Genomic DNA, 17,816 nt, shown 5'->3' on the forward strand with positions numbered 1-17,816 from the left:
GTGTCTTACCTACCTTAGTGAATGAACTGACTGTAATATGGGGTGGTCTTACCTACCTTAGTGAATGAACTGACTGTAATATGGGGTGGTCTTATCTACCTTAGTGAATGAACTGACTGTAATATGGGGTGTCTTATCTACCTTAGTGAATGAACTGACTGTAATATGGGGTGGTCTTATCTACCTTAGTGAATGAACTGACTGTAATATGGGGTGGTCTTACCTACCTTAGTGAATGAACTGACTGTAATATGGGGTGGTCTTACCTACCTTAGTGAATTAACTGACTGTAATATGGGGTGTCTTACCTACCTTAGTGAATGAACTGACTGTAATATGGGTCTTATCTACCTTAGTGAATGAACTGACTGTAATATGGGGTGGTCTTACCTACCTTAGTGAATGAACTGACTGTAATATGGGGTGGTCTTACCTACCTTAGTGAATGAACTGACTGTAATATGGGGTGGTCTTACCTACCTTAGTGAATGAACTGACTGTAGTATGGGGTTGGTCTTATCTACCTTAGTGAATGAACTGACTGTAATATGGGGTTGTCTTACCTACCTTAGTGAATTAACTGACTGTAATATGGGGTTGGTCTTATCTACCTTAGTGAATGAACTGACTGTAATATGGGGTGTCTTATCTACCTTAGTGAATGAACTGACTGTAGTATGGGGTTGGTCTTATCTACCTTAGTGAATGAACTGACTGTAATATGGGGTTGTCTTACCTACCTTAGTGAATGAACTGACTGTAATATGGGGTTGGTCTTATCTACCTTAGTGAATGAACTGACTGTAGTATGGGGTTGGTCTTATCTAAGTCGATCTGGATAAAAGCATATGCTAAATGACTCAAATGTAAAAATGTAAATTTCCAGGTTGACCTCTCCTGAGGTGGCTATCGCTCCCAGGAAGTTACATATTATAGTTATGTATTTATAGATATTTATATAAATGTTCCTCTGTCTCCATTTCCCAGGTTGACCTCTACTGAGGTGGCTATCGCTCCCAGGAAGTTACATATTATAGTTATGTATTTATAGATATTTATATAAATGTTCCTCTGTCTCCATTTCCAGGTTGACCTCTACTGAGGTGGCTCCACTCCCAGGAAGTTCCTAGTGCTGGGTTCTAAGTTCCGCTATAGTGGGCGGACCCAGCCAGACCCGCCAGGCCAGCTCTATGATTGACAGGCCAGCCCCTATTCCAACGCTCGGCCAGCAGAGGAACTCACGCAGCATGGACGAAGGTTTGTAATGGGACTGTGTGTGGTGGGGAGGGAGGGAGGGAGGAGGGGCTGTGCTGTTGAAGTTGTGTGCTGGAGAGAGAGAGAGAGAGAAGAGGAGGAGAGTCTGATCAGAAGAAGGAAACATGAGGAAGAGAAGAAGGAAGGTGCAAGGAAGGATGTATTAAAGAAAATAAAGAAAGGAGGAGGGTGGGTGTGAGAACGAGAGAGAGAGAGAGTGAGAACGAGAGAGAGAGAGAGAGAGAGAGAGTGTGAGAGAGAGAGTGTGTGTGAGAGAGAGAGAGAGAGTGTGTGTGAGAACGAGAGAGAGAGAGAGAGAGAGAGAGAGTGTGTGTGAGAACGAGAGAGAGAGAGAGAGAGAGAGAGTGTGTGTGAGAACGAGAGAGAGAGAGAGAGAGAGAGAGTGTGTGTGAGAACGAGAGAGAGAGAGAGAGAGAGAGAGAGTGTGTGTGAGAACGAGAGAGAGAGAGAGAGAGAGAGAGTGTGTGTGAGAACGAGAGAGAGAGCGAGAGAGAGAGTGTGTGTGAGAACGAGAGTGTGTGTGAGAGCGAGAGAGAGAGAGAGTTTGTGTGTGTGAGAGAGAGAGCAGAGAGTTTGTGTGTGTGAGAGAGAGAGCAGAGAGTTTGTGTGTGTGTGAGAGAGAGCGATAGAGAGTTTGTGTGTGTGTGAGAGAGAGCGATAGAGAGTTTGTGTGTGTGAGAGAGAGAGCGATAGAGAGTTTGTGTGTGTGAGAGGGAGGGAGAGCGAGCGAGCGAGAGAGAGAGAGAGTGTCTGTGTGTGTGTGTGAGAGAGAGAGAGGGGTCTGCCTTTGTAGTGTGGGTGGTGAAGTAACCGACTTGTCCTTGTTAACCAGCAAGAGGCAAGTCTCTGTGTGTACTTCAGCCCTTCCCAGAGAGGAAAGAAGAGGATGACTGGTTACCATATCAACCCCCACCTCTGTTTGAACATTACCTTCAGGACCATATCAACCCCCACCTCTGTTTGAACATTACCTTCAGGGCCATATCAACCCCCACCTCTGTCTTAACATTACCTTCAGGACCATATCAACCCCCACCTCTGTCTTAACATTACCTTCAGGACCATATCAAACTCCACCTCTGTTTTAACATTACCTTCAGGACCATATCAACCCCCACCTCTGTCTTAACATTACCTTCAGGGCCATATCAACCCCCACCTCTGTCTTAACATTACCTTCAGCACCATATCAACCCCCACCTCTGTTTTAACATTACCTTCAGGACCATATCAACCCCCACCTCTGTTTGAACATTACCTTCAGGGCCATATCAACCCCCACCTCTGTCTTAACATTACCTTCAGGACCATATCAACCCCCACCTCTGTTTTAACATTACCTTCAGGACCATATCAACCCCCACCTCTGTCTTAACATTACCTTCAGGACCATATCAACCCCCACCTCTGTCTTAACATTACCTTCAGGACCATATCAACCCCCACCTCTGTTTTAACATTACCTTCAGGACCATATCAACCCCCACCTCTGTCTTAACATTACCTTCAGGACCATATCAACCCCCACCTCTGTTTTAACATTACCTTCAGGACCATATCAACCCCCACCTCTGTTTGAACATTACCTTCAGGACCATATCAACCCCCACCTCTGTAGGAACATTACCTTCAGGTACAGTGACTGTACTGGCCCACTCCAGGGTTTATTTACCATCTCTATACTAGCCTCTTCTCAACTGCTAAGAGGTACTAGCTAAGTCCTTCTCTCCTCCTCTCTGCTCCTCTCCTCCTCTCTCCTCCCCTCTTCTCTCCTCTCCTCCTCTCTCCTCTCCTCCTCTCTCCTTCTCGTCATCATCCTCTCGGCCTTCTCATCTGGGACACTCTCTCCTCCCCTCCTCTCTCCTCCCCTCCTCTCTCCTCTCCTCCTCTCTCCTCTCCTCCTCTCCTTCTCGTCATCATCCTCTCGGCCTTCTCATCTGGGACACTCTCTCCTCCTCTCTCCTCTCCTTCTCGTCATCATCCTCTCGGCCTTCTCATCTGGGACGCTCTCTCCTCCTCTCTCCTCCTCTCTCCTCTCCTCCTCTCTCCCCTCCTCTCCTCTCCTCCTCTCTCCTCTCCTCCTCTCTCATCTCCTCCTCTCTCCCCTCCTCTCCTCTCCTCCTCTCCTCCTCTCCTTCTCGTCATCATCTTCTCGGTCTTCTCATCTGGGACACTCTCCGTTATGTAACCGTTCCAGATGTAACATCTGTTTTTTTATTTTGACAACTTACGGAAGGCAGGGCACAAGCCACAGATTAATTGTAACCACACAAAACAGATTCACTGTCCTACTCCCTGTGGGCTCTGGCAGCCCCATCTGCCACCTAACTGCGTCTGCTACCACTGTCTCAACACTAAACCCTTAACCCTGGCCAGCCAGTCAGTACAGTACAGGTTGGCTGTAGATAATGTATTCAGCGTATGTACAGTACCTAACCTGAATAACTCTGAGGACGGTTCTGTTTTATCCTGGAGCTGACCGAATACCTGACCTGAATAACTCTGAGGACGGTTCTCCTACTTACCATGTAGCTGACCTCAGAAGATGTACAGAGACAGTGTGCTGAACTTTCTCTGTCATACTGTAGAAAGCGGCTCTCCGACGATGCTCCACGTAACAGTATGTTTCTACCACGTTATCGCTAAGCATTATTCTAATATATAATAAATATATGCCGTTTAGCAGACGCTTTTAATCCAAAGCGACTCTTACGTTTGGGTGGTCCCGGGACACGAACCCAGACCCCTGGCGTTAAAAGTGTCATGCTCTACCAACTGAGCTACAGAGGACGACAAAGAGATTCCTCATGGACTGTCCCAGTCTCTATTCTACTGCTCTTCCTCTGTCATTTCCAGGTTCCCTCTCTGACTCTCCATGCACAGTATGTTCTCTGCCACGTTATCGCTGAATCCTTTGCCGTGCTGATGCCGGTCTCATCCTGGACCTTCCACTGTGTGCTGTCTACAGAGGATCCTGTTGCACAGCTGTCGACCCGCTAACTCCCTCAGTCATGGCAGAGCTGGTTTCATACGCGCGTCGGTTTTTACTTCCGTAACTCGCCGCTCCACTAAGTTATGATGGGTTTAGGTTCGTCTCAGTTGAGAAAACAAGTGTTTGTTGACGATGTATGTTGGTGACCACTTCCCAGTCTGTCTCTTTAAGTGTCACACAAGTGAAGGAGTCATGGAGCGAGGACTCCTAATCTGTTGTCATGGTTTAACCTGTCTCTTCCATCTCCACCACCGTGCTCATCAATCCCAATCCTGCACCTTTCTCAGGTATCCAATCAGGCCTCAGACAGGGCCTTTAACCCCTCCCACTGTCCCGCATCAACCCCTGAATACTTCTGTTTCACGTCAAATGCATTCCTACTTGGCTACAGTATGCATGACCTGTGACCTTACCTCACTGAGGCCTGGTCAGACAATCTGTCATGTCACTCTGAGTCTGCAACATATCTTCTCTATTTCTTTACTTTCTCTTAAGAGACATTTACTGCCACTCTAGAACCAACAAGAGTAGACTCTGAGTAGAATGGCCTGGTACTCTAGAACCAACTAGAGTAGACTCTGAGTAGAATGGCCTGGTACTCTAGAACCAACTAGAGTAGACTCTGAGTAGAATGGCCTGGTACTCTAGAACCAACTAGAGTAGACTCTGAGTAGAATGGCCTGGTACTCTAGAACCAACTAGAGTAGACTCTGAGTAGAATGGCCTGGTACTCTAGAACCAACTAGAGTAGACTCTGAGTAGAATGGCGTGCCACTCTAGAACCAACTAGAGTAGACTCTGAGCAGAATGGCGTGCCACTCTAGAGCCAACTAGAGTAGACTCTGAGTAGAATGGCCTAGTACTCTAGAACCAACTAGAGTAGACACTTGAGTAGAATGGCCTGGTACTCTAGAACCAACTAGAGTAGACTGAGTAGAATGGCCTGGTACTCTAGAACCAACTAGAGTAGACTCTGAGTAGAATGGCGTGCCACTCTAGAACCAACTAGAGTAGACTCTGAGTAGAATGGCGTGCCACTCTAGAACCAACTAGAGTAGACTCTGAGTAGAATGGCCTGGTACTCTAGAACCAACTAGAGTAGACTCTGAGTAGAATGGCCTGGTACTCTAGAACCAACTAGAGTAGACTCTGAGTAGAATGGCGTGCCACTCTAGAACCAACTAGAGTAGACTCTGAGTAGAAGGGCGTGCCACTCTAGAACCAACTAGAGTAGACTGAGTAGAATGGCCTGCCACTCTAGAACCAACTAGAGTAGACTCTGAGTAGAATGGCCTGGTACTCTAGAACCAACTAGAGTAGACTCTGAGTAGAATGGCCTGGTACTCTAGAACCAACTAGAGTAGACTCTGAGTAGAATGGCCTGGTACTCTAGAACCAACTAGAGTAGACTCTGAGTAGAATGGCCTGGTACTCTAGAACCAACTAGAGTAGACTCTGAGTAGAATGGCCTGGTACTCTAGAAACAACTAGAGTAGACTCTGAGTAGAATGGCCTGGTACTCTAGAACCAACTAGAGTAGACTCTGAGTAGAATGGCCTGGTACTCTAGAACCAACTAGAGTAGACTCTGAGCAGAATGGCGTGCCACTCTAGAACCAACTAGAGTAGACTCTGAGTAGAATGGCCTAGTACTCTAGAACCAACTAGAGTAGACACTTGAGTAGAATGGCCTGGTACTCTAGAACCAACTAGAGTAGACTGAGTAGAATGGCCTGGTACTCTAGAACCAATTAGAGTAGACTCTGAGTAGAATGGCGTGCCACTCTAGGACCAACTAGAGTAGACTCTGAGTAGAATGGCGTGCCACTCTAGAACCAACTAGAGTAGACTCTGAGTATAATGGCGTGCCACTATAGAACCAACTAGAGTAGACTCTGAGTAGAATGGCCTGGTACTCTAGAACCAACTAGAGTAGACTCTGAGTAGAATGGCGTGCCACTCTAGAACCAACTAGAGTAGACTCTGAGTAGAATGGCGTGCCACTCTAGAACCAACTAGAGTAGACTCTGAGTAGAATGGCGTGCCACTCTAGAACCAACTAGAATAGACTCTGAGTAGAATGGCGTGCCACTCTAGAACCAACTAGAGTAGACTCTGAGTAGAATGGCGTGCCACTATAGAACCAACTAGAGTAGACTCTGAGTAGAATGGCCTGGTACTCTAGAACCAACTAGAGTAGACTCTGAGTAGAATGGCGTGCCACTCTAGAACCAACTAGAGTAGACTCTGAGTAGAATGGCGTGCCACTCTAGAACCAACTAGAGTAGACTCTGAGTAGAATGGCGTGCCACTCTAGAACCAACTAGAATAGACTCTGAGTAGAATGGCGTGCCACTCTAGAACCAACTAGAATAGACTCTGAGTAGAATGGCGTGCCACGCTACAACACAACTGACTACAGTAGAAAAGCTTATTAGGAGAGAGACAGATGGTGAGAGAGATCAAGATAGAGAAAGAAAGACAGATGGTGAGAGAGGGAGAGAGAGTAATGATGTGTGTGAGAGAGGGTGAGTGGAGAGCAAGCAAGCTGGGAAGAGGAAGTGACAGAGAGAGAAGACAGTGGCATAGAGTGGATATAGGGTGTATATAGTGGGTGTAATAGGGTGTATATAGTGGGTGTAATAGGGTGTATATAGTGGGTGTAATAGGGTGTATATAGTGGGATATCATGCATACAGTGTTATGTAGTGTACGACCTAGAGGCTAGGGTATTATTTGGGATTCAGACCCGTTGAGCTGAACAGTGTGGTGGCCAACCAGTCCAGTGAGCTGAACAGTGTGGTGGCCAACCAGTCCAGTGAGCTGAACACAGTGTGATGGCCAACCAGTCCAGTGAGATGAACAGTGTGGTGGCCAACCAGTCCAGTGAGCTGAACACAGTGTGACGGCCAACCAGTCCAGTGAGATGAACAGTGTGGTGGCCAACCAGTCCAGTGAGCTGAACAGTGTGACGGCCAACCAGTCCAGTGAGCTGAACACAGTGTGACGGCCAACCAGTCCAGTGAGATGAACAATGTGATGGCCAACCAGTCCAGTGAGCTGAACACAGTGTGACGGCCAACCAGTCCAGTGAGATGAACAATGTGATGGCCAACCAGTCCAGTGAGCTGAACACAGTGTGACGGCCAACCAGTCCAGTGAGATGAACAGTGTGATGGCCAACCAGTCCAGTGAGCTGAACACAGTGTGATGGCCAACCAGTCCAGTGACCTGAACACAGTGTGATGGCCAACCAGTCCAGTGAGCTGAACACAGTGTGACGGCCAACCAGTCCAGTGAGATGAACAGTGTGACGGCCAACCAGTCCAGTGAGCTGAACACAGTGTGACGGCCAACCAGTCCAGTGAGATGAACAGTGTGGTGGCCAACCAGTCCAGTGAGCTGAACACAGTGTGATGGCCAACCAGTCCAGTGACCTGAACACAGTGTGATGGCCAACCAGTCCAGTGAGCTGAACACAGTGTGACGGCCAACCAGTCCAGTGAGATGAACAGTGTGACGGCCAACCAGTCCAGTGAGCTGAACACAGTGTGACGGCCAACCAGTCCAGTGAGATGAACAGTGTGACGGCCAACCAGTCCAGTGAGCTGAACACAATGTGATGGCCAACCAGTCCAGCGAGCCAAAGAGTCTTGAACTCGAGGGTAGCGTGTGTCCAGGGAAATAAACTGTATGATCTCCCCCATTTGCACGAGACACTTAATAGGAAAGGTGATAGGAAAGGTGATAGGGAAGGTGTATCGCCTGGTTGCTTTTAGCTACCGTGTTCAGTATTGAAGCCTATTAAAATAAACCTCATTTTCTTTTAGTTGCAAGTTTGCAGTCTTTTGTAAAAGCATGCTGTTATGAACATGCATTCTGTTGACTTGGCTCTCAGTAGCCTACCTCTACTTCTCAGCGTGAAATCCTATTCAAAACCTCCTTCTCTGTTAGTTGCGAGTCTGGCTGCAATATTTGTCAGCATCTCAGTGATGTGCAGTAGAATCCTGCTGTTCTGAACACGTGTTCTCTTGAGGAGCCGGCCCTCAGACCAACTCACTGGGCTGGTCAGAGGAATGGCCCTAAAAAGACTCCAGCCACCCAAGAGGCTTCTAAACAGCTTCTACCCCCATGAGACTCCTGAACACAATATGTTCAAATGGTTACCCAGACTATTTGCATTGCCCCCTCCCCTCTCTCCCCCTCTTTACGCCACTGCTACTCTCTGTTGCCATCTATGTATAGTCACTTTAATAATTCTACCTACATGTACATAGTACCTCAAATACCCGGTGCCCCTGTACATTGACTCTGTATCGGTACCCCCCTGTATTATACAGTGCCTTGCGAAAGTATTCGGCCCCCTTGAACTTTGCGACCTTTTGCCACATTTCAGGCTTCAAACATAAAGATATAAAACTGTATTTTTTTGTGAAGAATCAACAACAAGTGGGACACAATCATGAAGTGGAATGACATTTATTGGATATTTAAAACTTTTTTTAACAAATCAAAAACTGAAAAATTGGGCGTGCAAAATTATTCAGCCCCCTTAAGTTAATACTTTGTAGCGCCACCTTTTGCTGCGATTACAGCTGTAAGTCGCTTGGGGTATGTCTCTATCAGTTTTGCACATCGAGAGACTGACATTTTTTCCCATTCCTCCTTGCAAAACAGCTCGAGCTCAGTGAGGTTGGATGGAGAGCATTTGTGAACAGCAGTTTTCAGTTCTTTCCACAGATTCTCGATTGGATTCAGGTCTGGACTTTGACTTGGCCATTCTAACACCTGGATATGTTTATTTTTGAACCATTCCATTGTAGATTTTGCTTTATGTTTTGGATCATTGTCTTGTTGGAAGACAAATCTCCGTCCCAGTCTCAGGTCTTTTGCAGACTCCATCAGGTTTTCTTCCAGAATGGTCCTGCACTTGGCTCCATCCATCTTCCCATCAATTTTAACCATCTTCCCTGTCCCTGCTGAAGAAAAGCAGGCCCAAACCATGATGCTGCCACCACCATGTTTGACAGTGGGGATGGTGTGTTCAGCTGTGTTGCTTTTACGCCAAACATAACGTTTTGCATTGTTGCCAAAAAGTTCCATTTTGGTTTCATCTGACCAGAGCACCTTCTTCCACATGTTTGGTGTGTCTCCCAGGTGGCTTGTGGCAAACTTTAAACAATACTTTTTATGGAAATCTTTAAGAAATGGCTTTCTTCTTGCCACTCTTCCATAAAGGCCAGATTTGTGCAATATACGACTGATTGTTGTCCTATGGACAGAGTCTCCCACCTCAGCTGTAGATCTCTGCAGTTCATCCAGAGTGATCATGGGCCTCTTGGCTGCATCTCTGATCAGTCTTCTCCTTGTATGAGCTGAAAGTTTAGAGGGACGGCCAGGTCTTGGTAGATTTGCAGTGGTCTGATACTCCTTCCATTTCAATATTATCGATTGCACAGTGCTCCTTGGGATGTTTAAAGCTTTTTGTATCCAAATCCGGCTTTAAACTTCTTCACAACAGTATCTCGGACCTGCCTGGTGTGTTCCTTGTTCTTCATGATGCTCTCTGCGCTTTTAACGGACCTCTGAGACTATCACAGTGCAGGTGCATTTATACGGAGACTTGATTACACACAGGTGGATTGTATTTATCATCATTAGTCATTTAGGTCAACATTGGATCATTCAGAGATCCTCACTGAACTTCTGGAGAGAGTTTGCTGCACTGAAAGTAAAGGGGCTGAATAGTTTTGCACGCCCAATTTTTCAGTTTTTGATTTGTTAAAAAAGTTTGAAATATCCAATAAATGTCGTTCCACTTCATGATTGTGTCCCACTTGTTGTTGATTCTTCACAAAAAAATACAGTTTTATATCTTTATGTTTGAAGCCTGAAATGTGGCAAAAGGTCGCAAAGTTTAAGGGGGCCGAATACTTTCGCAAGGCACTGTATATGGTTATTTTACTGCTGCTCTTTAATTACTTGTTACTTTTATCTCTTATTCTTATCCATATTTTTTTTTAACTGCATTGTTGGTTAGGGGCTCGTAAGTAAGCATTTCACTGTAAGGTCTACTACACCTGTGGTATTCGGCACATTTGACTAATAAAATTTGATTTGTTTATCTATCCTCCTGATCTGAGGACCAGAGGAGCTTGTTTATCGATCCTCCTAATCTGTATCTGAACTGCGAATTTCAGGACATTTGGAATTACAAGACAAACTTGCTCTCTCGGCTCTCAGCTCAACATTGCCATCTGCTGGTCGCTGTACCACGGTACAGTGCAATGGATTTTGTTAAAGTACTGTACAGCCCAAAACACAGTCCTTTATTTGTCTCTGCTCATGGCCTCAGCTGCTGTCTTCATAATGATAATACATGGGTTTTATATTAGGAGCATTTCAAGGACCCTAAGACCCATCATTAAGGACCCTAAGACCCATCATCAAGGACCCTAAGACCCATCATCAAGGACCCTAAGACCCATCATCAAGGACCCTAAGATCCATCATCAAGGACCCTAAGACCCATCATCAAGGACCCTAAGACCCATCATCAAGGACCCTAAGACCCATCACCAAGGACCCTAAGACCCATCACCAAGGACCCTAAGATGCTTGTCTTGTCCCATCATCAAGGACCCTCAGACCCATCATCAAGGACCCTAAGACCCATCATCAAGGACCCTAAGACCCATCATCAAGGACCCTCAGACCCATCATCAAGGACCCTTAGACCCATCATCAAGGACCCTAAGACCCATCATCAAGGACCCTAAGACCCATCACCAAGGACCCTAAGATGCTTGTCTTGTCCCATCATCAAGGACCCTCAGACCCATCATCAAGGACCCTAAGACCCATCACCAAGGACCCTAAGATGCTTGTCTTGTCCCATCATCTTTAAAAAAAATCTTTAATCACAGCCTTTTTACTGTAATGATGATTGATCTCAACACCTTCAGCAGCTGTTGATGTTCCTGCTGAGGTGGAGGTGGAGGTGGTAGGGGCAGGAGGTCTCAGAGAGAGAAGGATGTCTGGTTCGTCCTGTTGGACACCTGCCCCCTCACCCCCTTCAAACCCTGCCCCCTCACCTCCCCTAACTTTCCCCAAATTCATGCTCCAGACCCTGACAGAGCCGTGGCTGGTGGACCAAAGTCTTGGCTGCAGTAGCAGTGGTGGTCCTTGGGCCGGAGCCCCGAGGGAGAGGAGGGAGCGAGTGGAGGCCCAAAAGACAGCCCTGAACGCCCCCAGAGGCTGGCCTTGCTGGAGGAGGAGATCCAGAGTTAGAGCAGGAGACAGCCACCATCCTGGGGGATAGGATGAGCAGGCTTGAGGGACCAGGACTGATGGTTTGTGCTGATGGACCACGACCCGCTGCTTGAAATGTCTGCTGCAATATGTGGCTTTGCTTTGGTTCCTGAGAAACCCCAAGCACATACAGGAAGAGTAGCTTGAAGGAGAGTCCCTCCACCCTGCGCTTACTCACCCAGGGACTGACCTTGTTCTTCAAGAGACAACGCCAGACTTAACAAGCTGCTGTGTTATGTTGTCAACTCGAAATGTCTACTGCAATATGTGGCTTTGCTTTGCTCCCAGAGGACAATGTTACATTATTAGCCACAGCAGCTGCTGAGCCTGTGTGTGAACTAAATGACAAATCTATACGACTTCCTGTGGGATCCCGTCAGTCCCAAGACATCCACTGTTCCGTGTGGCAAATGGCAGAAGGCTTAAAATAACTCTACGACGCTACAGAAGAAGAAGAAGAAGAAGAATGGGGTCTAACTTTTTATCAATTATACTAGTCTTAATAGTCTTAACTTTCACAAGTGGAAACTTCTCATTGTGAGGATATCATGACCCCCGCCACACGCTTCTCTTGTATAACCACAGCTTGATATTGTCTGTTTCTTCCTCTGAAGTACTTTGCTCAGCTATGGATGTCTTGTCCTGGCCCCGTTGTGTTCTCACTTGGCTTTGCAGCAGATACGTAGAGAAGAATTCTACTTGGCTTTGCAGCAGATAGGTAGAGAAGAATTCTACTTGGCTTTGCAGCAGATAGGTAGAGAATAATTCTACTTGGCTTTGCAGCAGATAGGTAGAGAATAATTCTACTTGGCTTTGCAGCAGATAGGTAGAGGAGAATGCTACTTGGCTTTGCAGCAGATAGGTAGAGAAGAATGCTACTTGGCTTTGCAGCAGATACGTAGAGAAGAATTCTACTTGGCTTTGCAGCAGATAGGTAGAGAAGAATTCTACTTGGCTTTGCAGCAGCTGGTAAAGAGGAATCCTACTTGGCTTTACAGCAGCTGGTAGAGAAGAATGTTACTTGGCTTTGCAGCAGCTGGTAGAGAAGAATCCTACTTGGCTTTACAGCAGATAGGTAGAGAAGAATCCTACTTGGCTTTGCAGCAGATAGGTAGAGAAGAAATCTACTTGGCTTTGCAGCAGATAGGTAGAGAAGAATTATACTTGGCTTTCCAGCAGATACGTAGAGAAGAAACCTACTTGGCTTTCCAGCAGATACGTAGAGAAGAATCCTACTTGGCTTTCCAGCAGATACGTAGAGAAGAATCCTACTTGGCTTTCCAGCAGATACGTAGAGAAGAATCCTACTTGGCTTTCCAGCAGATACGTAGAGAAGAATCCTACTTGGCTTTCCAGCAGATACGTAGAGAAGAATTCTACTTCCACAGAAAGAAGTGTGGCACTTTGTTTGGTCACATACCACCAGTCTCAGGCCATAGGATGCTGTCTGTGATTGGTTCTCCCTCTCTTCGGTGCCAGTAAAGGATGACTGGTTTGAGTTGTTGGATTGTTCACCTCCTCCAGAGCCAATCTCAGTCCCAACTCTCATACCCACCTGTACAGCCTCAAGTCTATGTAATTGCACTGCGCCCTGGTGGTCACACGAGTAACTGCCTTCAATACGGTGCCGTATGGGGCAATTTGTACATGTTTTATGAAGTGTGTGTGCCTGTGTGTGTGTGTGTGTGTGTGTGTGTGCCTGTGTGCCTGTGTGTGTGTGTGTGTGTGTGTGTGTGTGTGTGTGTGTGTGTGCCTGTGTGTGTGTGTGTCTGTATGTGTGTGTGCCTGTATGTGCGTGTGCCTGTATGTGCGTGTGCCTGTGTGTGTGTGTGCGTGTGTGCGTGTGTGTGTGTGTGCCTGTATGTGTGTGTGCCTGTATGTGTGTGTGCCTGTGTGTGTGAGTGTGTGTGTGCCTGTATGTGTGTGTGTGCCTGTATGTGTGTGTGTGTGTTTTATTATGTTGAGTGTGAACTCTCCTCTCCTCTCCCTCCACTCCTCCCGTTCCCCTACAGCCATGGTGTCCACTCCAGACAAGAGCACTCGTCCTGTCAGTGCTCCCATCATGTCCCCCATCTCTCCCGGGGATGTCGCACCATCCCCTGTGACCTCGGGCCTGCCCCGCGGTGAGCGGCGAGAAGCCTCCACCCCCACGGTGCGCAAGTCCCGCTCAGCAGAGAGGAAGACCAAGGAAGAGGCCAAGGTGGAGAGCAAGGTGACAGAGGTCTCCAAGACACAGAGCTCCAGACCACAGTCCACCCCAGAGTTCAAGGTATTACACACATACATACGCTCACTGAATCAGGCCAGGACACACTGCAACTCTCTTGGGATGTAACAGGATGTTGTCTCACTGCATGATGATGTAATTTCTATCAGCGCTACTACAGAACACATTGTACAGTGTTTAATTGGTCACTCACTGAACCAGGTTGATTACACGAGGATGACAGAATTGCTAACAACAAATTGAAATGCAAGACAGCAGTTCACATGTACAGTTGAAGTCGGAAGTTTACATACTCTTAGGTTGGAGTCATTAAAACTCTGTTTTTCAACCACTCCACTCTGTTTTTCAACCACTCAACCACGTTTTTCAACCATTTCTTGTTAACAAACAAACTATAGTTTTGGCAAGTCGGTCAGGACATCTACTTTGTGCATGACACAAGTAATTTTTCCAGCAATTGTTTACAGACAGATTATTTCACTTATAATTCACTGTATCACAATTCCAGTGGGTCAGAAGTTTGCATACACTAAGTTGACTGTACCTTTAAACAGTTTGGAAAATTCCAGAAAATGATGTCATGACTTTAGAAGCTTCTGATAGGCTAATTGACATAATTTAAGTAAATTGGAGGTGTACCTGTGGATGTATTTCAAGGCCTACCTTCAAACTCAGTGCCTCTTTGCTTGACATCATGGGAAAATCAAAATAAATAAGCCAAGACCTCAGAAAAAATATTGTAGACCTCCAAAAGTCTGGTTCATCCTTGGGAGCAATTTCCAAACACCTGAAGGTACCATGTTCATCTGTACAAACAATAGTACACAAGTATAAACACGCATCATACCGCTCAGGAAGGAGACGCGTTCTGTGTCCTAGAGATGAACGTACTTTGGTGCGAGAAGTGCAAATCAATCCCAGAACAACAGCAAAGGATCTTGTGAAGATACTGGAGGAAACAGGTACAAAAGTATCTATATCCACAGTAAAACGAGTCCTATATCGACATAACCTGAAAGGCCGCTCAGCAAGGAAGAAGCCACTGCTCCAAAACAGCCATAAAAAAGCCAGACTACGGTTTGCAACTGTACATGGGGACAAAGATTGTACTTTTTGAAGAAATGTCCTCTGGTCTGATGAAACAAAAATAGAACTGTTTGGCCATAATGACCATTGTTATGTTTGGAGGAAAAAGGGGGAGGCTTGCAAGCCGAAGAACACCATCCCAACCGTGAAGCACGGGGCTGGCAGCATTATGTTGTGGAGGTGCTTTGCTGCAGGAGGCACTGGTGCCCCTCACAAAATAGATGGCATCATGAGGTAGGAAAATTATGTGGATATATTGAAGCAACATCTCAAGACATCAGTTAGGAAGTTCAAGATTGGTTGCAAATGGGTCTTCCAAATGAACGATGACCCCAAGTATACTTTCAAACTAGTGGCAAAATGGCTTAACGACAACAAAGTCAAGGTATTGGAGTGGCCATCACAAAGCCTTGACCTCAATCCCATAGAACATTTGTGGGCAGAACTGAAAAAGCGTTTGAGAGCAAGCAAGGAGGCCTACAAACCTGATTCAGTTACACCAGTTCTGTCAGGAGGAATGGACCAAAATTCACCCAATTTATTATGGGTTGCTTGTGGAAGGCTACCCGAAACATTTGACCCAACTTCTGACCCACTGGGAATGTGATGAAAGAAATGATAGCTAAAATACATAATTCTCTCTACTATTATTCTGATATTTCACATTCTTAAAATAAAGTGGTGATCCTAACTAACCTAAGACAGGGACATTTTACTAGGATTAAATGTCAGGAATTGTAAAATAAACTGAGTTTAAATGTATTTCGCTGAGGTGTATGTAAACTTCCGACTTCAACTGTATTTAGGCTTTATAGAGTATCACTGTTTAACAATGGGAGGCGTATCCATAGACCTCATTTGGGTGTACCAAAAGCCTGTGCTCCAGTTAGAGCATAGCAGCGCCGCCCTGTTGGCAGACCACTGTAGTGCGTGAGCTCTGAGCTGTCTGTGTGATATGCCACCACTGCAGAGGGAGGGAGCCAGGAGGAGTAGGCATCATGCCCCTGCAGTCACCACCACCACCAACGGGACAGAGAGAGAGAGAAAGAGCCAGGTTTGTGGCCTTATCGACGCCTAGCTAGCACAGCATGAGACGCGTGTACCAACTGTATGCATGTGACTGATATATGAATACTTGGGGCCTTGGTTTTAACATTAGACACATACCGACTGTATGAGTCTGACTAATATATACATGGGGAGGGTTATAATACTAAGAGACATTAGTACTGTCTGTCTGTCTGTCTGTCTGTCTGTCTGTCTGTGTCTCTAAAATACCGATGGCTGGGGTTTTAACGTCTGTCTGTCTAAAATACCGATGGCTGGGGTTTTAACATCTGTCTGTCTGTCTGTTTGTGTCTGACTAAAATATACTTGTGGAGGGTTACAACCATAACATTAGTATTACTACTGTATGTGTAGTCTCTCATGCCAGACTCACGGCAGCTGTGAGTCTCTCTACGGTATGTGTAGTCTCGCATGCCAGACTCACGGCAGCTGTGAGTCTCTCTACTGTATGTGTAGTCTCGCATGCCAGACTCACAGCAGCTGTGAGTCTCTCTACGGTATGTGTAGTCTCGCATGCCAGACTCACGGCAGCTGTGAGTCTCTCTACTGTATGTGTAGTCTCGCATGCCAGACTCACAGCAGCTGTGAGTCTCTCTACGGTATGTGTAGTCTCTCATGCCAGACTCACGGCAGCTGTGAGTCTCTCTACTGTATGTGTAGTCTCTCATGCCAGACTCACGGCAGCTGTGAGTCTCTCTACGGTATGTGTAGTCTCTCATGCCAGAATCACGGTAGCTGTGAGTCTCTCTACTGTATGTGTAGTCTCTCATGCCAGACTCACGGCAGCTGTGAGTCTCTTTACTGTATGTGTAGTCTCTCATGCCAGACTCACAGCAGCTGTGAGTCTCTCTACGGTATGTGTAGTCTCTCATGCCAGACTCACGGCAGCTGTGAGTCTCTTTACTGTATGTGTAGTCTCTCATGCCAGACTCACAGCAGCTGTGAGTCTCTCTACTGTATGTGTAGTCTCTCATGCCAGACTCACGGCAGCTGTGAGTCTCTCTACTGTATGTGTAGTCTCGCATGCCAGACTCACAGCAGCTGTGAGTCTCTCTACGGTATGTGTAGTCTCTCATGCCAGACTCACGGCAGCTGTGAGTCTCTCTACTGTATGTGTAGTCTCGCATGCCAGACTCACAGCAGCTGTGAGTCTCTCTACGGTATGTGTAGTCTCTCATGCCAGACTCACGGCAGCTGTGAGTCTCTCTACTGTATGTGTATTCTCTCATGCCAGACTCACGACAGCTGTGAGTCTCTACTGTATGTGTAGTCTCTCATGCCAGAATCACGGCAGCTGTGAGTCTCTCTACTGTATGTGTAGTCTCTCATGCCAGACTCACGGCAGCTGTGAGTCTCTCTACTGTATGTGTAGTCTCGTATGCCAGACTCACGGCAGCTGTGAGTCTCTCTACTGTATCAAATCAAATGTTATTTGTCACATGCGCCGAATACAACAGTGAAATGCTTACTTACAAGCCCTTAACCAACAATGCCATTTTTAAGAAAAAATATGAAATGTATTTACTAAATAAACTAAAGTGAAAAATAAAAGAGCTAAAATAACGATAGGGGGTACCATTGCCGAGTCAACGTGCGGGGGTACAGGTTAGGCGAGGTAATGGAGGTAATATGTACATGTAGGTAGGGGTAAACAGTGAGTAGCAGCAGCGTAAAAAAAGGGAGGGGGGGGGGGGTCAATACAAATAGTCCAGGTAGCCATTTGATTAGCTGTTCAGGAGTCTTATGGCTTGGGGGGGTAGAAGATGTTAAAAATCCTTTTGGACCTAAACTTGGCGCTTCAGTACCGCTTGCCGTGTGGTAGCAGAGAGAACAGTCTCTGAATAGGGTGGCTGGAGTC

General features: G+C 46.4%; 1 protein-coding gene across 1 annotated transcript in view; it reads left to right on the forward strand.

The window, feature by feature from the left end:
* The window catches only part of LOC110489366 (protein 4.1), a 106,242-nt gene that overhangs the window by 47,512 nt on the left and 40,914 nt on the right, over window positions 1–17,816 (forward strand). Inside the window, 5 exon segments of the mRNA XM_090227465.1 lie at window positions 988–1,010; window positions 1,110–1,167; window positions 1,169–1,257; window positions 13,590–13,846; window positions 15,861–15,944. Coding sequence (XP_090083591.1) covers window positions 988–1,010; window positions 1,110–1,167; window positions 1,169–1,257; window positions 13,590–13,846; window positions 15,861–15,944 — 511 coding nt within the window.

This window comes from Oncorhynchus mykiss, chromosome 30 (assembly GCF_057628025.1).
Source record: "Oncorhynchus mykiss isolate SJ-2025 chromosome 30, ASM5762802v1, whole genome shotgun sequence".
NCBI lineage: Eukaryota > Metazoa > Chordata > Actinopteri > Salmoniformes > Salmonidae > Oncorhynchus > Oncorhynchus mykiss.